The following is a 26,539-nucleotide window of genomic DNA, read 5'->3' on the forward strand; positions in this document are numbered from 1 at the left end:
GAGCGGATCAGCGCGGACGGTGCGCAGACGCATCAGGTGCGCACCAGGAGAGACTCCAAGACGCGCAGCAGCGAGACAATGCATGCTTTACAGCGAAGAAAGTACTGTTGTTTGGAGGTGTTACTAATGTGAGGCGTAAGAAAAAGTAAAGGGATATAGCGAAATCTTGAGTAAGATGCAAGAAAGACATGTGTGTTGAGGAGCGCGCATGGAGACGCACCGGACAACAAACCTTTTCCCCTAAAACCTCTGCACAGACCTCATTGAGATCATTTTCAAGTTAATATATAGGAGGAAGAATACATCATGAATGACTCGGAGTCTGTGTGGCTCTTGGAGGAGCAGTGGAACCGCAGCAGAGCGGATGAAGATGGGGAGAAACTTTTCGGCATCGGCGCGGATAATTTCATAACGCTGCTGGTGTTTGGACTCATCTTTATGCTCGGTGTGCTGGGCAACTCCATGGTGATCACCGTGCTGGCCCGGAGCAAACCGGGGAAGCCACGGAGCACCACCAACATCTTCATCCTCAACCTGAGCATCGCAGACCTGTCCTATCTGCTCTTCTGCATCCCTTTCCAGTCCGTCGTCTACATGATGCAGACCTGGGTCCTGGGCGCATTCATTTGCAAATTCAGCCACTATGTTTTCACCGTGTCCATGCTGGTGAGCATCTTCACCCTGTCTGCCATGTCCGTGGACCGATACATTGCCATTGTGCACTCCAGGAAGTCCTCCTCTATCCGTGTGGCGAGGCACGCGCTGATCGGGGTGATGGTGATTTGGATACTCTCCCTGGTCATGGCTGCGCCCGTCATGTACTACCAGAACATTTTCCGCATGGGAGATAATCAAACCTACTGCTGGGAAGGGTGGCCAAATCAAACTCTGAAGAAAGTCTATGTGGTGTGCACGTTTATTTTTGGTTATGTGTTGCCTCTGCTGCTGATTTCCTTCTGTTATGCAAAGGTAAGGAAAAGCTTTCCAAACCGGTCGTTTAATAATTCTAGACTTTATTTTAAAGACATACAGTTCACCTCTATTTTCTTGCTTGCAGGTTTTAAATCACTTGCACAAAAAACTGAGAAATATGTCCAAAAAGTCAGAGGCATCAAAGAAAAAGGTATGTATTCACACCTGTTTTTTTTTTTTGGGGTCTGGGATGTCATTGATTACAGCCATATGTTTCTGATTGTAATCACAAAGCAAAAACGTATAAACACTGGATTGGAGATACAAATACGGGGTGTTGACTTACTGAGTGTTGCATTACTTGCGTGAATTCAATAAACATTATGACAGAGATATGGTCATGTATTAGGTACATAGTTTGTCTACAAATCATATATTAATAGCCAATAAATGGTGTAATATGTTCACCAAGTCTCCAGTAGCAAATAGAAGGTTATACAATCTCAGCTATAAGTACATCAATGTGCATGGATAAAACCAACTTCTAAAATTAGTTGATTATTGATTCCATGAATGTTGTGCATATTTGCCAACAAACACGAGTTAAAAAAACTAAAAATATGATAAAATAACTGCCAATTTTTAATGAATAAAATACCACAGCAAAATTAAACATTCCCAGTGCAAACCCTAATCACAATTGACCCAATTTAGTGTTGAAATTATAGCTTATAGCACTCATGTCACACTTTAAATCTTACATCAAAATGCAGCAGATTCCTATGGCTAATACCTAGAAGTATCATTTTTTAAGTTTTTTATATGTTTTGTCCACGGACCTCCTTTCTGCTTAAAGGAAAGCCATAAAGAATCTTGACTTTGATTCATGCTTTAACATAGATGATTGCAGGTCAGGAAAACGAACATTTATGAGGTTCCATCTTTGTTTCTGTGACCTTCAAAGAAAATGAAAAATTTCCGTTTTCCAACCGGCCCCTGTTGCCATTTAGCAAATGATGATTATAATGAAGGTTAAACTATGTCACCCTTTACAAAATGCCCTTTTCAAGAGAAGAAAAACCCAAGTAATTAAGGAAATGACCTCAATATTTCTGGATCTGTGCATGTCATGCTAAAGCAGGAGCCTTTTCGTCTGTCAACACTTTGTTCCATTCAAAGCAGGGGTCAGGGTTCTTTGCCTTAAGGAAGATATAAACCACAAGTTCAAGGACCCTCACATTATTCAGTGAGGGGCTACAATCCCTCTGCACCAAATACACCATCAGAGAAAACAATTTCCCTGGCTTCTGCTGTTCCTTAGGGCCAAAATGATTGAGATGAATATTAATGTTCTAATGCTAACTGGTAATGGCACACTCGAGCAAAGTGGCCGAAAGGGCTATGTGCGATCAAACCCCATTTCAGCCTTAATTATGGCCGTAATTCCGCTTCCCTGAGACACAGTTATCTGCTGTCGCCCGCTTGATTATCTATCTGTCTGTTGGCCTCTTCATTGTCCCTAACATCGGGCATGTTTCAGTAGCAATCCTCTGATAACGGCATTGTGCAACGACACCAGGATGTCAGGAATTGATGCGATTAATTAATGTGCACCTCTCTACATGCATGTTTTGTTGTACTAGGCTTAAAAAGGAAACTTCCACATATCCTGATGATTTACTGCGCTCACTGTGCAGAGTACTGGTCCAGAATACACACAGGGAATGTTACACTGACAGCTTTGTGACTAACAGTGCATTAAAGCCGGGGATGAGACATAAATTACCCTGGCAGGAAGGCTACTGTTAAACTCTAATGTCACAACAACGGGCTGTCTGCACACACATATTAAATCTGAGTGAGGTATCAACAACTTCAGGGATTCATTTCATATTGGACGCTGACTTTTCTATTAATATACAAGCATGGAGCCATTGCCAAAATCTAATTTCTTGGCAGTGTGTCGTTTCGTACAGTGTGTTTCAAGGAGAATGTTGGAATGGAAAGAAGACTAATGTGCAGCCAAGCACTGTGCAGTATGTCGCTTGTATAATTAATGGATAATAAATTACACATGTGCTAGGTAAATTAACTACTGGATAGAGTCACTGAAAAACACGATTACAAAATGAGGGAATAATATACAAGGAAAATGTACATTTCTAACCACTTAGAGAGCTTTGAAATTATTAGCCATTAACTGCCCTTAACAAGCTATTCTCAAAACTGCCTTTAATTACTTCTATTGTAACCCGGCAGGAGCTGTCAATGACGCTACAGTGTGTTCTAGCAGCTGTCACCAATGTCAAGCAGTCCTAAATCTGTCTTTCATTCCGTAAAGCTTATATTTAAATGAGTAGTCCAGTTTTTCAACTAAGCTTTTTTGCCCATTGTTAGACTAGGAGATCAATACACTCTTAAATCTGTACTGTAAATATGAAGCTACAGCCAGTAGCAGGTTAGCTTAGCATTAAAGACTAAACCACTGCTAGCCTGGCTCTGTCCAAAGGTAACAGGACAGGAAGGCTGTGGCTCAGAAGGTTATTCCCTAATTACCGTGTCCACATTCTGAAGTGTCCTCAACAAGACACTTAACCTCAACTGCTCCAGATGTCAGGTCGGTGCTTTGCATGGTGGCTTACTGACATTGATGTGTGTGTGTGTGTGTGTGTGTGTGTGTGTGTGTGTGTGTGTGTGTGTGTGTGTGTGTGTGTGTGTGTGTGTGTGTGTGTGTGTGTGTGTGTGTGTGTGTGTGTGTTTGTGTGTGAGTGAGCCAATTGTATTACAAAAAAAAGAGACAAAAGTGCAACATAAATGCTGTCTTTTGAGTATTATTAATATTTTAACAGACTCTCACCACAAATAACCAACACATCTTAACACATCTCAATCTCATAATATTGGACATTACATCTTCTTATTTTGCTCATGTTCTGTGAGTGAATGGCAACCCTTTAAATAATAAGTGGTGACAGATAATGGATGGATAATAATGGAAAACATTCAATGTAACAACAACATGTATTTTGTTGGTTTACAGACAGTCATGTAAGGGTATTTCTTGACCGGGAGTATTGACTTGGCTGGTTGCCTGGTAATCTAATGACAATGATAAGATATGGAAGTAAATGCTACACTTCAACCAAGAGGGAACAAATATGTGACATATGGCTAAACTATACAATTTATTTTAACCCTGACGCGATAAACCTCAACCATCGCGATAAACACATTGCGCTATTGCACTCACATTTTTTGTAATAGTTTAAAAAGGAATAAACAGGACTTTGGAAACCAATTTACACCTTTTATCTTTGCACTTTGGATTTAGTTCAATGTGCAATATGTCTAATAAATATCGTTATCTTATTATAAACAACCTTATCGCATATTTTGGTCATATCGGGCAGCCTTGGTACAAAATGTTAATTAGTTGGCTTTTAGCTAGCAGTTGCTCGATGTACACATTGACATTCTTTCTAATGGCCAGCCTAAGGTGACTAGGCTAGTATGAATAAGAGGTCCAATTCTATAGAAGTATATTACATTACATGTTACTTGTTAGACGCTTTTATCCAAAGCGACTTCAATACTGTGGACAATCCCCACAGGAGCAATTTGGGGTGAAGTGTCTTGCCCAGGGACACAACGACATACTGACTGCAGTGGGGTTTGAACCTGTGACCCCCTGATCCGAACACCAACGCACAACTCACTGCGCCACACGCCTCCTATATGAGAATATTATCTTTATTCTCACTTATTTTTTACCTCAGTTACCATTTCCTTGATGGTTATGGTCTCAATCACTAGTTTCAAGTCTTCATATATACAGCACCATATTTATTTTATACATTTAGTTCCCATTCTTTATCAAGCAGATGATAAAAGAGGGTTTGTTTTATAGAATGTGAGGTAACCTACCTTTTTCAACATTTGGACAGAGCCAAACTTGCCAACTACCCCTGCCTCCAGTCTTGCCAAGCTTTGCCAAGTTTTATCTGGTTGTAGGTTCATACACTGAACAAAAATGTAAACGCAACACTTTGTTTTTGCTCCCATTTTTCATGAGATGAACTCAAAGATCTAAAACATTTTCTACATACAAAGAAAATAACCATTTCTCTCAAATATTGTTCACAAATCTGAAAAAATCTGTGATAGTGAGCACTTCTCCTTTGCCGAGATAATCCATCCCACCTCACAGGTGTGGCATATCAAGATGCTGATTAGACAGCATGATTATTGCAGAGGTGTGCCTTAGGCTGGCCACAATAAAAGGCCACTCTGAAACGTGCATTTTTGCTTTATTGGGGGGGTCTGGGGGGGTCCGAAAACCAGTCAGTATCTGGTGTGAGGGTTAGGGTTAGGGTTAGGGTTAGGGTAATGGTGTGAATCGAGTGGCCCATGGTGGTGGTGGGGTTATGGTATGGGCAGGCGTATGTTATGGACGACGAACACAGGCCACTCGATTCACAACATTACCCGAACCCTAACCCTAACCCTCACACCAGATACTGACTGGTTTTCGGACCCCCCCAGACCCCCCCAATAAAGCAAAAATGCACGTTTCACAGTGGCCTTTTATTGTGGCCAGCCTAAGGCACACCTGTGCAATAATCATGCTGTCTAATCAGCATCTTGATATGCCACACCTGTGAGGTGGGGTGGATTATCTCGGCAAAGGAGAAGTGCTCACTATCACAGATTTTTTCAGATTTGTGAACAATATTTGAGAGAAATGGTTATTTTGTGTATATAGAAAATGTTTTAGATCTTTGAGTTCATCTCATGAAAAATGGGAGCAAAAACAAAAGTGTTGCGTTTATATTTTTGTTCAGTGTACTTATCTTTCAGATATGAGAGGGAAATCAAACTTTCATCTAATTCTTGGCCAAAAATGAATAACCAGATCTCCCACTATGTCAAACTATTAATTTAAGCCTTAACTAAAGTGTCTCAAAGGTTGAAGTCATGTTTGTTGGGGTCAATGTGCATATCATGTGCTCTCCTAAAGCATTAACTGATATGTCACAGGAGCATGGGTGCTTCGCACAAAACATAAGGTGAGACAAATCAGGAGATTGCAGAGGGTTACAGAGTGCCCTTGGAGAAAAAGGGGAGAATTTGTACAAATAAGTGTTTAATCAACACTGTGCGGTTCACTTGGGTCTGCAGTTTAACACCAGGCCTGTGAATATAATGTCAGTGACAGCTGTAAAGAGCAAGGTTATTCCCACTGCTGTTCCGACAAACATCTTATCACCCTCAGTAGGCATCAGACAGCCTGTTAAAGTCATGCAGACACGCACAAAAGCCAAATAAAATAAAAAAACATCAACCTAGCAGTAACTCTTACGTAATCTTTCCACAAGTCCTGTGAGCATGACAAATCCTCTTTTAATAAATCTCTTTCTCCCCTCTGGCTTTTATGTCATGTTCTAATAAAGAAAAGCTGAATATGTTTATTTATGGCTCCCAGTTTTATTGTCTCGGGAATGAATACCAGAGTTTATTTGACTTGGCAAACAATAATGCTTTTAATGGCTTCACAGAAGTTAAAATGTAGTAATTAACAATGTAGGTTAAGGATTTTATTTCTTAGGGATATGAGTCAGTCAGGCATCAAGACTGAGCACACACAGAGGGTTATGGATAATTAGGAATATGAATATTTAGCCAAGTCGTCTTGAAATTATTTTAACAACATCTGTAAAGTGAAACAGGCACAGCTAACTACCCAACCTCTCACATGTGACGGAGATGCTCATTACCGTCCTGAACTGAGTGTTATGAAACACTCAACATCACTGAGTCACATTTCAGTGGCTTTAATAGTTATTTAGAGGAATATTAAAAAATTAATTTAGAAAATAATTAAGATAAATATATTCATCAAGAACTGTATTTCCCTAATAGTGCTTTACATACTCATAAATGTAACTTCCACCCACATTAGGGTCGATGTCAAGATATGGAACCCCAAGGCCAATAGGTGGGACCCCAAGTGAAGTGCAAATTGCGGTTACATTACATTACATTGCATTTAGCTGACGCTTTTATCCAAAGCGACTTACAATAAGTACATTCGACCAACAAGAAACAAACTTGAAGAAAACAGAATCATATAAGTACATCAGGTTTCATAGAGCTAAAACATTTCAAGTGCTACTCAACTGGCTTTAGATAAGCCAGTCCTTTGTTAGTATATAAGTGCTTTGTTAGTAATTCTATCGCTCAAAGTGGAGTCGAAAGAGATGAGTTTTCAGTCTGCGCCGGAAGATGTGTGAGCTTTCTGCTGTCCTGATTTCAATGGGGAGCTCATTCCACACCATTTTGGAGCCAGGATAGCAAACCCACGTGTTTTTGCTGATGGGAACTTGGGTCCCCCTTGCAGTGCGGGCGCAGCGAGCTGTTTGGCTGATGCAGAGCGGAGTGCACATGCTGGGGTGTATGCAGTGGCGGCCGGCCCATAGGGGCGCTAGGGGCGCCGCCCCCCCCTCTTCCAACATGTTTGATTGTCATTCAAAATAAAATAAAAAAATATATATATATTTCCAAAAATATATTTTTTTTATTTTTATTTTTATTTTTAAAGAACAAGGTAAATATTATATAGTTGGTATCAGTAAAATGTATAATCTACAATAAAATCTTATTTAAAATTGTTTTACGATGTCTAAAGTTACTGATAAGTCACATGTTTCCTGCCTGGCCGCAGCGTGTATCATTACCCTCTCTCGTCCGGGCGGTAGAAAGGAGCCCTCAGCCAGAGCAGCAGCAGCCAACAAGCTGACTGTTGCTATCTGTATACTATGCCGCCGAAACATAATTTCAGCCAATCAGCGTCGTCAGATCTGATGCTCAAAGGGCGCCCTTTCAGCGCCCTGGCCTGTGTGTCTGTGAGTTGTTTGGACTCGTATCCAAGGTGACGCTACAGTAGCTGTCGAGGATTGCTCCGGTGCTAGTGGATCGCTAGTGGATCGATAGTGGAGCTGTAGATTAACATTTACATGCTTATTGTAGTTGTAAGGGCAATGCCTGTGGCACCATGGAGCATATGTGTGGGCTGGACCTGTATTTTACAGGAAAGGAATGATCAGAGGGTCGAGTTGTCAATTCTTGTTCAGTTTTCATCTTCCTCACCCTCTCAGACTTTGAGTTGCGCGCACTGCTAAAGAGACGCGCTACCATGGAAACCAAACAATGGTGTAGCTGTATTAAAGTCCGAGTGGAAACAGACGTGAGTAAATCTGATTTTGTCAGAAATCGGGAGAAATGCGGGGGTGTCCCGCGAAAATCTGGAGGGTTGGCAAGTATCACACACACACACACACACACTATGTTCGTATTTAGCCTCCTGATTTTAAATGCCCTAGTATGGTTTTGTCACCATTTCCATAGCCCCACCAAAAATATTTTCCACCAGCCGCCACTGGGTGTATGGTTTAACCATGTCCTAGATGTAGGAAGGGCCAGATCCATTTGCAGCATGGTATGCAAGTACCATTGTCTTGAAGTGGATTCTAGCAGTTACTGGAAGCCAGAGAAGGGAGCGGAGGAGCGGCGTGGTGTGGGAGAATTTAGGAAGGTTGAAGACCAGACGAGCAGCTGCATTCTGGATGAGCTGCAGAGGTCGGATGGCACGTGCAGGTAGACCAGCCAGGAGGGAGCTGCAGTAGTCTAGGCGTGAGATGACGAGAGCCTGGGCCAGAACCTGCGACGCATGGGTCAGGAGGGGACGTATCCTCCTGATGTTGTAAAGAGTGTATCTGCAACAGCGGGTTGTAGCAGCGATGTTTGCAGTGAAGGACAGTTTGTTATCTAGGGTCACACCCAGATTCCTTGCAGTCTGAGTCGGGGAAACAATAGAGGTGCCGATGTTGATTGTTAGGTCAAGAGTGGGACAATCTTTTCCCGGAAGGAAAAGCAGTTCAGTCTTGTCAAGGTTGAGCTTGAGGTGATGAGCAGACATCCACTGAGAGATGTCCGCTAGACAAGCAGAGATGCGTGCGACGACCCGGTTTCTGCAGCAGAGTTTGGAGGCAGGAGTTGGAACGAGTCAGAGGAAGGGAGGGCTGAGAGCACCGATGATGCAAGGGTAGAGGGGGAGAGGGAACGAAGGTTGCGGCGGACAGGTGCAGAATGAGAAGAGATTAGTTTGTTATGTTTGGAAAGGGGTAGGAAGAATGAAATGAAGAAGGGATCGGATGTGTGAAGCGGGTTTACAGAGAGGTTAGAAGTAGTGCAGTTCGTTGAGAATATGAGATCAAGGACATTGTCAGCTTTATGAGTTGGTGGGGATGGAGACAGTGAGAAAGCAAAGGCGGTTAAAAGAGATGTTAGTTCGTCTATCTTCCCTGTCTGTAGGTTGAAGTTTCCGAGAAATACAGCGGGAGGGCCAGTTTCAGGGATGTGTGAGAGGAGATTATCTAAATCCTCCAAGAAGTCCCCCAAGGCGCCTGGTGGACGGTAGAGAACAACAATGGTTAATTGTATAGGATGGGTTACTGTGACGGCATGGAAATTCAAAGATGGAAGGAGTGAAGTTAGGTAGCTTGAAGAGGGAAAAGCTCCAGTTGGGAGAGAGCAGGAGACCAGTGCCACCTCCTCTGTCAGTGGGTCTGGGTGTATGGGAGAAGGAATATGCTGTGGAGAGAGTTGCTGGGGCGGATGTGTTGGATGGAGTAATCCAGGTCTCAGTGAGAGCAAGGAAATCCAGAGACTGCAGGGAAGCGTAGCCAGAGATGAAGTCAGCCTTAGGAATAGCTGACTGGCAGTTCCACAGGCCCCCTGAAACGAGATGTTGGATCTCAGTGGAGCATGTGGGATGGATGAGAGCAGGCCGGTTATATCGATTAGGAGATACACTGGGCCAGTGATAGTTGCGAGAAGACACATGAACAGGAATGGAGAAAATACACATGATCATAGCATGAGGGGCTAAAAAAAACAAAATAAAATAAAAGGTTAGCTCCCTTTCTTATCCTCTAACACAGGCATAGGCAAACTAAGGCCCGCGGGCCATATACGGCCTGTTGGGCTTTTGAATCCGGCCCACCGAATATTGGTACAAAATTGTCCAAATTATAGTAAAGACCGCATTCATTTAGCCTTTTTCCTGCAATACCCAGCATTTCAGTTGATCACACTAGATGGCGCACTCTAGATACAATTGACCTTTGCTGGAGTCTGGTCTATTCTCTGGCCCCACTCCGCAACCCACCAAAGTCAAAGAACCAAATATTTCACGCTTACATTGGAGGGGGCGAGATTAACCTGAGCAATAACAATTCATGGGGAGTACGGCGAATACAAGTTGTAACAAGCAGTAGCGCTGAGCAAAGTGACTAGAATGCGACCACACACTTATAAAAAACACTTATATAAACAGGGGTGCACACAACTTTCTCAGTGAGATACTCAGATGATTACCTGGAGTCAGTGTTTGGTACTCCAAATTCTGGCTCCCCTCAAAGTTCCCATGAAGCCCTCTGTATCGCGAATGTCAGCGGGGGGTGGGGGAGGGTGAGCTTCGTGACCACAGAGCGTGTGAAAGTTGTGATCAGCTGTTTTAGCGCAGTGCTGCTGTACAGACCGACGTTAACAGCAGCCCTGTCTGTGCACACGGTGATCTAACCGCCTTCTGGAAAAGCTTCACAAGTACGTCGGTACGCAAATGCGCTTTGTGACACAAGTGACGGTACGCATTTTAGATTGTTGCCGCGCATGCGTACCTGTGTACCACTTATGTGCACCCCTGTATATAAAGTCAGGCGACACTAACCAGGCTTAGTGTGATTCTGTTTATTTTACCTTACTTTAATCACCATCCGTTCACTGTTATTGACCATTGTGAAGAGGCAGACATTTTCCTGTTGTTTTGTATTATTGCAGCTATCGGATAGAATAAATACATGGGCTACATGTGGCCATCACAAGTAAAATCATAACGAAAACTACGCCGGTAAAATATGCGTGTAGAAAACGGCTTATGCCACAATATGATAGCAACAAGTAGTCAAGATAGTCTGATTAGCTAACATCACCGGTAGAATGCCAGAGAAACGTTCATAACAGCGTTGTGATGCCAAACAGCTTTCAGACTAAAACACATTCACTTATGGGGATGGGGGATATTTATCAGCTGCTTGTGTGACAATCAGACAATGAAAACTGGGGTTACGTACTGTAACCCAGCTTCTATGAGTATAGGCGCAGCCCTCTAAGGCCATCGCTATTGGGTAATCCCACAGCACGTGTGCGGCACTGAAAGACTTAATCCACGCCCACCTATGACGTGGGCCCCATCTACGGACTCACTTCCGTATAAATAGGAAGTAGTCCTTACAATCTGCTCCCACACAAACAGTTTTTCTTCAGCTATTCGCGGAGCCAGTGGGGCACGAACCTTAGAGGGCTGCGCCTATACTCATAGAAGCTGGGTTACAGTACGTAACCCCAGTTCTATTTCGTATAAGGCTTCGTCCCCTAAGGCCATCGCTATTGGGTTAAGGGCGAAGCAGGATGTAGTCCACGCCCCACTGGTCTGTCCGTTACCAGAGGCACAAAAACACGCCTACTCAATTAATAACCCATGCGTAATGGAGCATGACATTCCCAGGGAATATAGCATTTAAAAAATGAATATTCTCCATACAGGAAAGAAGGTAGGCTAAATAGGCTACCTGTCGTTTATAAAAAGTAGAGACCAAAGTCCCACTTGTTAAAACGATCAAAGAGGGGGAAAAGGGCAGCTCTCTAAGTGCCGACAGGCAGGAGAGAGGGCATGCAGTTGAGTCCCCGATATTACTAACTCTGACAGGACACTCAGTACTGAGTGTATCAGAGAGGAATGGGAGACATCCCTCAAATACAAACGAATAGAAGAACAGGGGGAAGAGCAAGATGCAGCAGTGCAAATGTCTTCAACTGTCATTCCTCCGTGCAACGCCGTGGTGGAGGAAATTCCTCTGGTGCCGTCCGCTTTGATGTTCTTTGGGGGATCCACCCCAGAGGAGACGCCTGTGACACAGCTTCACACAGCCCGTGTGACAGGCGCTGTGCAGACAGTGGCTGCCCTAATGAGCGCTCTCTGTAATGCACCAACAGATGCTGGGAACTGCGTAAAGTAACGGGACAGAGGAGATGAGATGTGGCTTCCTCCTCTGATGTGTGAGGAGGAGGAAAGAAGCCATCCAAATGTATCACTCTCGATCTAAAAGAGCTTGTGATCACCTTTGGCATAAAAGCCGGGTTAGGGCGCAAAACAGCTGAGCTGCCCTCTCCTTGGATCCGGAGGCATGACGGAGCCACAGAGAGAGCAGACAAATCACTCACCCCTTGAGCTGATGTCAGAGCCAAGAACAGATGCTACTTTGGCTGACAAGAACTTTAGGGGGACCTGATCTAAAGTTTCAAATGGAACTTTACTCAGTGCGCGTAACACTAAAGCCAAATCCCATTCAGGCACCAAAGCGCGTGACACAGGTCTGAGTCTACTCCCCGTAGAAAACGTTTTTTCAGCGGGTGACTAAACACCGTGCTGACACCAAACCTACGTGGCAAGATGAAATGGCAGCAGCATATGTTTTTACCGTGCTATAAGCCAATTCCTGTCCAGCAACAGCTGGAGGAACGACAGCACGAGAGGCAGGGGGCACGTAACGGGGTCCAGGCTTTTCCCTACACACCAAACGGAACATTGTCCATTTGGCTGTGTAGGATGCTCTGGTGTGTTCAGCAGCTGCGCCGATCTTACACCTCCCTGGCGATTTATGTAGGCCGCCGCTGCTTTGTTGTCTGTTCGAATCAACATATGTTGATTGTACAGCAACGGGACGAAGTGCTGGATCACTTTCCATACGGAGAGTGATTCCAGCACGTTTATATGGAGAGACATGTGAACCGGCCACTGTCCCCCCACTGCCTGCGACATGCACGTTCCTCGGCCTGCGAGAGATGCGTCTGTGAACACTGCGGTGTGTGCCGTCACTCTGCTCAGGGGCACCCCCCCTGACAGGACGTGGAGATTTTTCCAGTGGGTCAAATCCAAACCCACGGAAGGAGGAATGTACACCATGCGTCTCTTCTGACGCACGGGTTCGATTCGCAGGCGAATAAACAACCTCTGGAGTCTCCTCACTGTGAAGGAGACCCAGGGGAATCACCACGTGACCAGCTGATATCATGTCCAACAGCTGCATCACGGAGAGGGCTGTCACCGCCCCGCGGGGTGTGACGCGCATGAGGAGAGCAGTCACTTTCTCCCCTCTCCGCTGTGAGAGTCACGCTCTCATGCGGGCTGAGTTCAATTCCACTCCCAGTTAAATGATAACCTGGGAGGGAAGAGGACAGCTCTTCTTCCAGTTGATAATGAAACCCAGGTTTGACAGATGAGATACGTAGCTGTATCGTCTGTAAGACGCTTCCTCCCTTCCTGGAGCGAGCCAGCCACAGCCGGTCGTCCAGGTAAAATAACACTCTCATCCCCATTCTGAGTAGCTGCTCCAACCGTCTCCACCCACTTTGAACAAGTGCGTGGAGCCAGGAATGAGAAACGCAGGAATTTGCTGTGTTTCGGGATGATGGTTACGTGGAGGAATGCATCCTTCAGGACTATGGATGTGAACCTCCCTGGTGAACACACTCCAGCACCTGATCGTCTGCATGGGGAAAAGCGATTCCCTTGTCGGACACTGACAGATCGAGGATGGGTCTCATTCCCCCCGCCCCATCTCCTACGGGACCAGAAAATAGCGGGAGTAAAAACCCCTGATTTTCTTCCCCTTGAGGAACCCTGGAAAAAAGCTTTCTTTTAACAAGAGTTCCTGCCGCTCTGCACGGAGCGCAAGACACTGTTCCTGGGATGACAGGGTTCCATGTATCCTGTAGAACTGCGGGGGGGGGGAGAGGCGAACTGCAGAGACTACCCTCTGCCCATCCGTCTGCTCATCCATCTGTCCATCAGACACACGTGCCGCCACCCTGAGTACCATACAGTACTCTGATAGCGCCGGGTGTACATTCTCTGGATGTGCTGTGGTTGGTGGCAAACCACGCCAGAGCCCTCCACACGCTTCATTTCACACAGGCTCTCATTATGTCGACGTTTAGGAGAAGACCCGTAAACCGCGCGTTCACGCTCAACACCACTAAGGGATGAGCGGAGGTGTGTGCAGTGTTGTCCACACAATGCGCAATAATGGCCCTCCGTGGGCTTATTACGAACGTGGGTAGGAGGTACGTCCGAGACAGAGGAAAAATCCGTGCTGCCTAAACCCAAAAAGTTTAAGGTAGACGGATTGAATAGTAAGCCCTGCTGTTTTATTAACCGATTTATAAGTTAAAAAACCCAGCCGGCTTAGGCAGCGAGCCATGCTGCCAAGTAACCAATAGGCTATTGGCAGCCGGCTTAACCGGGGGTCCTTGCTGCATATTATCTTCCATCTGTCCATTGAACACACGCGCCGCCACTCAGCGTGCAAACCTGCTCTGGATGTGCTGTGGTTGTCATGGTGACGAGCCACGCCAGAGCTCTCCTGACGCTGCATTTCACACAGGCTCTCATTATGTCCACTGTAACACATTTTCCTGTCAAATAACAGCAAAGTGCTGGCAGTCTCTTCACAGACTTCTGCCCTTTACTGTAATACCACAGTACTCATACTGTGAAATTACTTTACAGCCTCTTACTGTAAAAATAAAATACAGTATACCGCTGTATTTTTTCAATTAACAGTAAAATCCTGGCAGCAGAGACGTCATCAATACACTGAAATTATACAGTATTCATACTGTTGAACAATGTCAGTTTATTACTGTAAAAAAAATAATAATTCACAGTAACATTCTGGTTAGGGGGCTGCCAGTAGATTAGTGTTGAAAATTGGCTTTAAATTAACAGCAATTGCTTACAGTGTTAAACTGGACACTGAGGTGCGTTCACGCTTAACACCCCTGAGGGATGAGCGGAGGTGTGTGCAGTGCTGTCCACACTGTAATAATGGCACTCGTGGGCTCATTAGGACCGTGTGTAGGAGGTAGGTTTGGGACAGAGGAGAAAAACCGAGCTGGCTAAAAACCAATAGGTTTTAACGACAGCCGATTTATGCAGCGAGCCATGCTGCCTATAACCGACAGGTTAGGGGCAGCCGGCTTACCCGGTGGGCCTTGCTGCTTATTATTATCCATTTGTCCATTGAACACACGCGTCGCCACTCTGAGTAATACTCTGAGAGCGCGCGACATGCTCTGGATGTGCTGTGGTTGTCATTTTGACGAGCCACGTCAGAGCCCTCGCCGCCGTTGCCCTTGAAATAGGCTTGGGCGGTATGACGGTATTACGGTATACCAGGGTATTTCGAAATCCCGTCGGTATGATTTTCAATACCGTGACGTCACAGACTGTGCGCCAAATCACAGATGCGTTTCATTATATTACACTGACACAGAGTTTTGACAGGGACGACATTGGTTGTAATGCACAGCACGCGCCAGCAGAGGGCAGGGGAGGGCAGTCCGTCTTTCCCGCTCTCAGAGCTCAGCACAGAGCTGAGCTGAGCAAGATGGCGGCAGCATTTGCCGGCCCCGAACTCGGACAACTAGTAAAAAAAAAATGCCTCTGCGCCTGTTTGGGACTATTTTGGGTTTACTCGTCGCCAGTGACTTCATCCAGCACAACGAGAGACAGAGGCACTTCTTTGGGAATGTTTAAGATGGGGTGAGTGAGTGTTGACATTTTTTAATCCTATGCAACTGGTTGATGGTTTTGTAGTCGAGGTCGGACGGTTTTAAAAACGAAAGCATTTACGTGCAAAACATTCACGCGAGTAAACTAATTAATCAAATGGAAATAAGGTGTTTAACACATGCACGGAATAATATTGCCAAACTAGTTAGTGAATATAGCAAACTTTATTCAATAAGTCAAGTATTTACTCCCGGAAAATGTTTATGTATGATGATATATTGTTAACTTAGCTCACAATGGAAACAACGTCGGACATCTACAAACGCGTCCTGTATCCGATCTCAAAATGTGCCATTTGCACAATGTGTCATGTACGCAGCCCTTGTTTTGCACTTGCACGCACGTCGCAGCACTTTGCGAGCGTCTACCGGCTCGGGCTGCATTTTACACCGAACATATAATATACATCTATTAGCCGCCGAACGCCACCTCGCTCAAGTCGACCCAAGTCATACCGTCATATACCGTATACCACGTTATGATGTCAGCAAGGTATGACGGTATGAAAAAAATGATACCGCCCAAGCCTACCTTGAAGCAACCCAAAAGCTGCGAGGGGGCCTCCCCACGCTGCATCTCACACCGGCTCTCATCCTGTCTCTGTTTAGGAGAAGGCTCGTAAACTGGACATTGAGGCACGTTCACGCTCAACCCTGCTGGGGAATGAGCGGAGGTGTGTGCAGTGCTATTCACACAGTGCGTATAATACAACCATGTGTAGTAGGCACATCTGGGACAGAGGAAAAAACCATGCTACCTGCTAACCGACAGGTTAGGAGCATCAGGTTTAAACATCAAGACCTGCTGCCTGGTTAAATACAGCTGGCTTGCGCCACGAGCCCTGCTGCCTGCTGACTGACAGGTTACAGCCGGCTCTTGCACCTCCACACGCTGTATTGCACAGCGGCTCTCATCATGTCGCCGTTTAGGAGAAGGCTCGTAAACCGGACATTGACGCGCGTTCACGCTCAAACGCGCTTGAGGAATGAGCGGGGGTGTGTAGAGGCATATCTGTGACATAGGAAACAAGCCCGTGCTGTCTAATCATCCGACAGGTTTTAAAGACAGCCGGTTTGTGCCGCGAGCCCCGCTGCCTAATAACCGACAGGCTATGAGGTAGCCGCTTATATCATCCGGAAAAGAGCTCTCCTGAACCGGGGGAACGGGGAGATCTCATTAGGCGGCTGCCTTTCCGATGATCTTCGGGACTTCCTGGAGAATACCGCCTATACGGCAGAGCCGAGATGGCGGATAGAGGGAACCGGGCTCCGCCCCGTCTCCCCCGTCCGGAGGAGAGGGAGGATGGGGCCGGGGGAACCCCATGGAGATCCGTGAATGGAGGGGAAGGAGTCCCCTGACTGCTGCCCGCCACTCGGATCCCATAAATCAAGGGCTTGGTCCACAGAGTAAGACTCCCGGACTAGCCAATCATCCTCGGCCGCAGCAGCGAGAGCGTCCGCTCTCCACTGTCTGTGGGCCAGAGGGAGACGGACACAATGAGTGCACGACACCTGGGGAGTGAGAGCCGCGTTTGCGTGCTCCAACCCCCGGCAGGACTCACACCGTGAGCTCCGGTCGTAACTCATATGTCGGGTTGACACTGGGCCCCCGCCCTGTCTCCCCCGTCCGGAGGAGAGGGAGGATGGGGCCAGGGGAACCACTAGGAATGTTTGCTTTCTGGTAAACAGCTCTGAAAATAGCTTGTGCCTGTACAGTGCTTCTGCAACGGAGTGCTGAAGAAAAGTGGGAGCAGATTGTAGGGACTACTTCCTATTTATACGGAAGTGAGTCCGTAGGTGGGGCCCACGTCATAGGTGGGCGTGGATTAAGTCTGTCAGTGCTGCACACGTGCAGTGGGATTACCCAATAGCAATGGCCTTAGAGGGCGAAGCCTTATACGAAATAGAACTTTACAGCGGCCGCTGCCGCGAGTTAACGGGAGAATAAACTCAGGTAGACGAGCAGCACTGCAGCGGGCAGTAATGCAGCTGAACCACATTAATAAACAATGCACCACGGCACTCTGGAGAAAGGTATAAGGTTGGAGAAGTAGTTCTTTAATTTAATCTGGCTTTGTATAATTAAAAACTACCAGACGCAGTCCTCTATTGATGTTGTTGTGAGCGGTGTTGCGGAGAAAATCAGCGACGTAAAACGCTGTGTGGGTGATAAGAAGGCACGTAAACGGTTACGTCATGACGCAAACGATGACGTAATGACGCAATGACGCAATAATTCACCTCTGAACCTACATCTGTAACAATGAGTGGACCAAAGAAAAGAAAAGTCAACATTGAGTGCCGAGTGTATAATGAGGAGTGGACAGGTAAATCTTTTTTTACTGTCAAATTTTTAAACTCATAGTGGCCCCCGAGCCAAAAGGTTTGCCCACCCCTGCTCTAACATCTTTTTAAAACAGAATTTGAAATCATTCTTAGAATACACTCCACATTAGATATTAAGTATCTTGAAGATAACGTTGTAGAAGTTAGCTAAATATAGTTTTGTAGTATGTAAACTGTAAAAGTGTTTCAGCTCAGTGACGTGCGGTGAGGTTCATGGCTGGTGAGGCACTGACTCTTTCAGAGTCAGATTTACAAATATTATATTTTGACCTTAATCGAAATATTCGGCTATTTTCAAAAGGTTTTTTAGTCTGATGCTTCAATTCATTTTAAACAGAACGTTCAACAAAAGGATACCCAACATCTAAATATTGGATTGTTCTTTCTTAGTAAGATCCCATTTTCATTACAATTGTGGTCTTACCTTGACTTGAAGATGAAGTCCATGCTATCCTTCTGGACAACAATCTCTATTAGTTTTTTGTAAAAGTCCCCCTTATCTTCCTGTAATTTGAAAAGTCTAGCTTGTTGTTTTTATCTACCGTCTCTGCGTAGAATAACAGTAGTAACAAGAACCTGTGGGCTCACGTGCGCCCCCTTCAGTGCGGCAGAGGTTATGGCTGCCTCCCCTGGTGCTTTTTTCCTTGCCGTTGTATGATGAGACCAGCGAGCCTAAATATCATATATACGTGAAATAAGTTATTTGGAGACTATGGATGGCGAGGATAAATGTAATAAAGGGATCTACAAACATTACATTGGTGACATACAGTGAGATGGTAACAGGCATGCGCTTAGTGCCCGCGCTCCAGTTTCTGTGGGGTGACGCATTCTGAGGTGAGGCAGAGCTCATCTGTGCCTCACCTCACCCCACAGTAACTGGCTTGAGCGAGCTCACAAAATAAGTGCCCGCGTTAAATTAGTGCCTGCGCTCCAGCAAATGACTATGGGCTTACGAGAGGCAGAGCTCGTCCCTGCCTCACTTCTCAGTTGTAGCGGAGCTCGGCAAATTTGATGATTTTGACTTTAAAAAGCGATTGGAATCATACATAAAGCACATTTACAACACAGATCAGTGGAGACATTTTATTATTATTACTATTTAGTTTTTCTTTAGTTGTTTTTCCGTTACATTGGAGTATGAGAGGTGAGGCTCTGCCTCCCCTGACCGCACGTCGCTGTTTCAGCTAAATAACACAAAGTACATCCTGGCTGATATACTGTATGTAAAGGGAAGGTAGTGTTAGCCTGTTTGAGAAGCTAGTAGTATAGACCATGTAAAAATGATTGTTATATCTGGAATAAAATATAAATCTATCTGAGGACGTCAATAAGTGTGTTACCATTTACCCATTGTAATGCACAATTTCATTTAGTCCATAAAGAAGCACAAATTTGCAATAGCTAAGACCATGCACGCACATCAAGCATTCAGACACAACAACGTTGTTGTTATATTATCCCAGTGTGTCTCACAGGCTTTTTATATTGAACAATATTACTTCTATATTGACTTTCAGCTTTCTAACTCAGATATGAGGTCTGCAGCTGAACCTCCAAACCAAATCAGTCTTATGCCTACAATACATTCTGGTCTATTGAAAATGTTGTCAATACAAACCAACCTTGAAGAAAATTGGCACCTTGTTCCCTTGATGCATTTCTTCCCCTTTCATTCTGATATCAAAACCTGATCACTACCAATTACGCTTTACATGGCTGACGTATTTCCTGCAACAGTTTTCAATTTAGGTGAACTGGTAATACCTCCACAAGATTTGCTGTTGCCATTTATTATGGAATGTATGGATGAAAAGGCGCCTTGAATTGCAGAGAACGTCATATCATGATAACCATATTTGCCTTTAAATATGTTATTAGTGTGTACTTTTTCTGCCTGTCTTGTGTCCTGATATCCTGCTTTGCCTTTCATTAGACACAAAGGTGGATCATTGCAAATATAAAATAGGAATGTCAAAAATACATATTGACAGGTTTTAATCAATGGTTGGGATGCTTTTCAGGGAGCAGCTAAACCAGCGTGGCAGGAGAATATTTGAGTAGTTGTGTCTTCCTGTGATGATGCTGCTGTTTAGCCTCTGACGGCTCTCTGGGGGTTGAGTTGAAGACATGAATATGTTATGGAGGCTATCCAAACAAGGCAGTTATTAACAATCTGCTCTTTCGGAACCTCTGTTTGGTTAATGTGTCTATTTGTATGCGTTTGTGTGTGTATAATGGTCTGGCTGATATGATATCTCTGGCCAATATTTAACTTTCTTTTCGATTTGTCCATGATCCACTCAGAGACATTTATTTCTCATATGATCAATGTGTAAAACAGATCGACGCTGCATTCTGTTGGCTTTGGGGAGTCGACATTCTTCTGTGTTCATTCTGCTAGAATCATTTTCATGGTTGTTTAAATTCACCTTTTACAATGGTGTATTTTAGTTTAGGTCCTATACAAATTAATTAGATATTCCTACATTGAAACAACATTGATGCAACCTTTCAACAGGAAGAGATGTGGTCTCTTGACAAAAATCGAGTGCATTCACACCTACAGTAATAGTCCGCTTCTCTGGTGCGCACCAGACCACAGTTTGTTACATTGTTTCATTTTTCAGAAGTTTGCGTCCACACCAGGCAAAACTCAAACGGACTATAAACTTTAAACACAAATCATGTGCACGGAAATGCTGTTCAACCATTGGTCAGACATTAAGGGGGTAAAAACGCAAATCCCGGCACTTTCTACCGGAGCCTCCGCCATGGAGCATCGGCATTTTCGGCAGGTTATTCTCATGCTGCTGTTAATCTGGAGATCAACAGACACTAGCGGCCCGCGCATATGATTATATAATCAGACAACGTCCGTTAAAAAACATTATAACACATATAATGAGAGACGTTCTGCAGTAAGGAGGGGCCTTTCACAGACGAAAGGTGTTCTTAATTGTATGTAGTTGACGGAGCATTTTTACTTTACACAACACTGTTCAACACTTAATTCTGCTTCACTCTTCAACTAAACAACCGCGGATGTCTTGAAAGACTCTTTCGATAAAGATTTTTGAAGACATCCGCGTTCTTGTGACACGTAAATACTACACTTCCTATGTTTTGGTGCGGACTGTGTTCACACCAGCAAAGAACCGCTCCAGAGTTTGCAAGCAAGCGTTCCAAGAACACTTATTTTAGCGGACCAGAGTCCGGTTGTTTAGTTCACTTAAGAGGTCTCGGAATGTGTTCACACCGACCCAAATGAACCACACCAAGCGGCTAAACGCACCAGGGTTCGATTCAACCGGACTATACAAGGCTGGTGTGAATGCACCCAACATTGAATGTTTTCCAATAAATGAACCAGTTTAATTTAGTATCTCTGAGGGGTTTCTTTCCCCCCTCTCTCTTTTAAATTTTCAACGTAATTCTTTGCAAATTTGGGTCAGCACAACAAGTTTTAAATACAACTTTTTTTTATACTGGCAATATTTACAGATCCAGCGCAACATTAACACTCATTTTGAGTCTTGAGTTTAACAGCCTGTAGGGCTGCACGATTTGGGGTCAGCAAATCTCCGGCTAGGAAGGTCGTATCAATGTGCTCCCGTCTCTAGCACCCCCGCAGCCCGAGCTACGAGTGAAAGAACTAAACTTACATGAAACTTCCCTTGGGTTGCTTTAAAGTCAAGCTTCAGTTTAAGATTGACCCTGTAATAGAGGTAAAACATGTGATGGAGCATTACTAACCTGACTCAGATGGTTTGTTTCACCAAACCATCTAGGAAAGCTCCATTGGGATCCATTAGTAAAGTATTTCAAAAATATTTGGCAGGTGATTGGATCAATCTGTCAATCACCTTCTATCATGTGCCACTTCTGATTGGTTAACAATGGCTGGTACATGTGGAGCACAGCACTTCTGATTGGTGTGGATGAATGACACACAAGAACAAAAAATAAATAAAAAATCACAGGCTTTGCGATTCGATAATGGCATCATTTCAAATCGCGATTTCGATTCAAAATCGATTAATCCTTCAGCCCTAACAGCCTGGTGAATTGTAGTCCAATATCGACTCTCATTTGAGCTCTGTGTCGTCTTGTTGGAGCTCCTGCCCCCCCCCCCCCCCTCCCTGTGAGCCCAGTGTGCTCCGATTGGTCAGCTCGGCCACTCTGTTCTGATTAGTCAACCACCAGAGAGGCTCCGCCCATGTCTAACACAGTGCATTTTTCGGTTCTGAGCGGAACATCAGTTTTACAATGGCGTCGGCATAGGCGGCGCGTGAGGCTCAGGTCTGGGAAGGCTAAATTACTTTTTTTTACCTGACGCTGCCCGCCTCTGGCGTCTATAGAAAAGAGATCAACTCAGTGAAAGCACCGCCTGCTGAACAATCAGAGGTCAGTGTGCGGAGTTTAAATCTATCAAGTCATATTACAGGATAAAGGAAATACAGTTTAAACTGCCGTAGCCTATGCAGAGAAGAGGCCGACGTGTCACACTTATCATTCATATCACATCATCGATAATATAATATCACAATATTTCCTTGTTTCCAGCACTGTTGCTGTGCTGTTGCCATGCCATGGCAACCTCTCATTCCCCTGATAGGTGGAGAGTTGACCATACAGGCGGAGTGCACCTCTGTGACATCATAGAGGTGCAAATCAGAATCCACATGTATCAAATCCGTTGCAGCCCCGTTTTTAGAGATTTGGGTATGGAGGAAAAGAAAGAGGGTTGTATTTTCTGACACTTGGTGAGTTCCCTGGAACACCGGGGACACATATTCATGTATAAAAGTGCATTTTTCATGATAGGTCCCCTTTAAAATAGGCATTTTCCACCGAGAATAAAACGAAGTTCGGCCATGTTTTATTTTCTGCAGGGAGAAATTTGAAGATCACGTGACATAGATGCCAGCGATTGGAATGAATGGAATGCAGTTGGAGCTCAACCAATCCCAGAGCTTGAGAACTAATCATGGGGCTTGTCAAACAGAGTACATGGTGTAGTCCTAAACGATAGCTGGGGATTCTGGGTAGTGTAGTGTCTTCTGCCATCCTTTACTCCGAAAAAATATTTGTTTCTCCGAATCGAAGGGGGAAAATACAAAAGCATTGCACACAATTTAAACCAATCAATGATGTGTAATTAACAAGGATAATCTGGTGTTTTTTAGTCGATGAGTAGTGCAGATATCACTGTAAAATCAATCGACAGTAAGGGGAATACTTACTTCCGGGTGTACAATTCTCCGTTATCCAATGGGAATGGACGCTCACATAGCCTTTAAGGGCAGCCGACAAAAACGAATGCCGTGCTTCCATGAGCGTCAAATCCCGCCGCAGATGGGAATACATTGCAATCAGTTGAAAGCTATTTGCGTCCCTTTATGAAGCTGAAGGAGCCGAGGAGCGTCACAACTGCACGCCACGGGACCCTGACCAAGCGTCGCTCCTGGACGATTATGGAGTGAGAGTGTGTTGGTGCGGCTTTTTAGGACGAGGCATCAGAGTTGTCATCCCATCTTAAGTTGTAATCTTCAATAACGTTATTATATTTCTACCAAACTCACCACACACATCAATAGTCTCCTGTTGGTCATACTACAGCAGAGAGTTTGGAAGAATATGTTTTGGAATAATTTTGGTGAATATTTATACTGTATAATAGTAACGTTCTTGAAGATGATGCCATGTTTATTGAAGATTTTACATTAGAAATATTCACCAAAATTATTCAAAAGCTCATTCTTCCAAACTCTCTGCTGTAGTATGACCAACAGGAGACTATTGATGTTTGTAGTGAGTTTGCTAGAAATATACTGTATAAATGTGAAGTAATTGAATATTATTGTATTCTCTTTTTTCAGAGTTGCACTTTGCAGACGGTCCCTGAGCACTCGTTTCTTCTCCGGCTGCGGATAGAGACCAATGTAATGTGTCCAGTTTGGAGGACAGCACGTATTGGCTTTTTTTTTAATCAAAATGAGATTGTAGTGATTGTAGTTCGTTGTCAACCTTACCACGGTACTTAGGAGACGTACTTTGTGTCTGGACAACGTTTTGTTCATGAGTTATTGATCCGTGAAATCTGAATCTGCCAAAATCGTTCCAACAATACTCAACTCGGTGAGGAGCTGTCAAACTCGACCCTAACACCGCTTACAGCCGGCCAACTAAAAGTGGTTTTCCTTTCACGTTGTCATTTTTAGACTCCTTCGCTTCTTTGCTTGTGAATCCAAAAGCTGCGAGGCATGGCTGTTTTCGTTTTGCCATATTTTTTATCACAAAGCCAGAGTTAAAAATATATCAATACGAACATTTCAAATACCGCGCCGGCATCGCCACCGTGACCATAGCAACGTAAGTAGCGTAAAGAATGCAGCGCCGCCACGTATAGATGGCAACACCCAGAAATATTCACAAATATAAAACAAATATATTCAGAAACTGTAATGAACAATCACTATTATTTATTTCAAGAACTTTTATTTACAGAAACTCAACATTTCTAATCTGTGTGACACAAATATGCACAATTTTTTTGGGCTCCCCCTATTTATCTCAAAGTCGGCCTTCAGGGGAGCTCCCTCCCTCTTCGGGGGAGCCAAGCTCCCCCTGGCTCCCCCCCATTTCGAACAGTGCTTGTTTGTTTTAAACATCATAAATACACAAACAACAATGAATACTTACAGATTGTGTACCCGAATCTCCCGCTGGTCCAAACAAAGTAGGAACAGCATCGTTCTTCAGTGCCCTACGCTGTACATATCCGGCATGAGTCTCTGAAAGTTTTGTGAAGATTTGTTTCGTGAAATGCCGTGCACACAGTACAATACCGGCTCGAACTTCTGAAGGAACAGTGTTAACAAGAAATGTCAACCACTGACTTTGTCGTGTTTCTGCCCTCAGTAAGGCATGCATTGAAGATTTCCCCTCACAATACAGGACACAGACCGTCGTTGGCATGACTGGATACAATTTTGAACTGAACCTGAGCTTCCAACAGTATATGTTCTGCTGGCAGAGGGCGTGGCCTCTGGGTGTTCACACGTCACAGTACCCAGGAAGTAAACAATGGGAAATGAGAAATCTCCAACAAGGCGTTTAGGGGCAGCATAGACAGGTATTTTCTGTGTTAGAGTTGTACTCGCTACACTGTGTACTTTGAGGGTTTTTGACACTGCAGACCGTTTACGTGCATAAAAACCTTCATAACACACAAGGGGACGGGTAATAACCGGAAAAGCATGACATGGGCCCTTTAATGGTGCATTTTCGTATATTTCTGCTCAATGTTTAATTCATTTGGTCTCATTATTATCATTTAGTTTCTAGCAAGTGAAGATTGTGGTTTCTAAAAAGCTGCATATGTTTTTCAGAAGTTGGTAAATAGAGCTAAAAGATTAGACAACATCCGACCTACATTTACCAAACTGTCTGAAATCAAAAAATTAACTGTGATGAAATTTAAACTAGGACTCGTATAAAAGCATAAGATATTCGTAAATGTTTGGAGAATTTACTACCCAGGTACAACTATTGCCGTTTTTAAGGAAACATCTCAACATGCAAGGGCATCCCATAGAGCAAAAAAGATAAAAAGGTAACAAGCTAACACTGAGAAATGAACAAACAAGCGGCCATTTTGATTTTCATTTAAAGCTAAGTACAAATGTTGATTCTCTGAGTAGTGTTGTTGCAGTTACCAGACTAAATCTCTCTCTGTATCCCCCATTTGTATCTCCCAGACTGCTCAGACGGTCCTGGTGGTGGTGGTGGTGTTCTGCATCTCTTGGCTCCCTCACCACATCGTCCACCTGTGGGCGGAGTTTGGGGAATTCCCGCTGAACCAGGCCTCCTTCGTGTTTCGGGTGGCCGCCCACTGCCTGGCGTACAGCAACTCCTCTGTGAACCCGGTCATCTATGCCTTCCTGTCGGAGAACTTCAGGAAGGCCTACAAGCAGGTGTTCAAATGCCAGATCGGCACCAGTGACTCCCCGCTCAACGACCTCAAAGAGATTCGCAGCAAGGCGGACACCCCACCCTCGACTAACTGCACCAACGTCTGACATAGGAGGTGGGGATGGTGGCTCAAATTGAATACCTACCATCCCACAGAAACTCAATGTAAAGTCATAATGAAAGAGCCATAGGACATGAGTTGGTGTGTGGACTTTTTGCTCTAGGTAAGTGTGGTTGCTTGATGCTGCAGCTATATTATTCTACATAAGCGCTGTTCATTATTGGACCAGAGGAGATAAAGCCACTGTAGCTGCAGGGCCAACACATCCTGACTCCCAGGTCGGCCTATGTTGACGTTATGTCAAGTCCCCTGTGTCGGCTTTTTCCAACGCAAGAGGGGGGCGGCCGTGTCGGCTTTTTCCAATGCAAGGGGGGGCGGCCCTTAGCGTACATTTTCAACTTTCCGGGATGTCCATAGGCTTCTATATAGTTACCTAAACGTATGTTGTAGACGACTTGAGATCGCGAGCGAATGCTACCTGAAGATCCATTC

At 44.6% G+C, this 26,539-nt stretch overlaps 2 protein-coding genes across 2 annotated transcripts in view; one reads left to right on the forward strand and one right to left on the reverse strand.

The window, feature by feature from the left end:
- On the forward strand, positions 1–26,353 carry LOC307045598 (galanin receptor type 1-like). The gene is made up of 3 exons (XM_079691374.1): positions 1–969; positions 1,058–1,123; positions 25,773–26,353. The coding sequence occupies exons 1-3, from the start codon at positions 307–309 to the stop codon at positions 26,091–26,093; spliced, it is 1,050 nt and encodes a 349-aa protein (XP_079547500.1). The 5' UTR covers positions 1–306; the 3' UTR covers positions 26,094–26,353.
- LOC307047614 (myelin basic protein-like) overlaps positions 1–26,539 on the reverse strand; it is a 143,560-nt gene that overhangs the window by 84,076 nt on the left and 32,945 nt on the right. The window lies entirely within an intron of this gene.

The sequence above is a fragment of the Notothenia rossii genome (assembly GCF_949606895.1).
Source record: "Notothenia rossii genome assembly, chromosome: 7".
Lineage (NCBI taxonomy): Eukaryota > Metazoa > Chordata > Actinopteri > Perciformes > Nototheniidae > Notothenia > Notothenia rossii.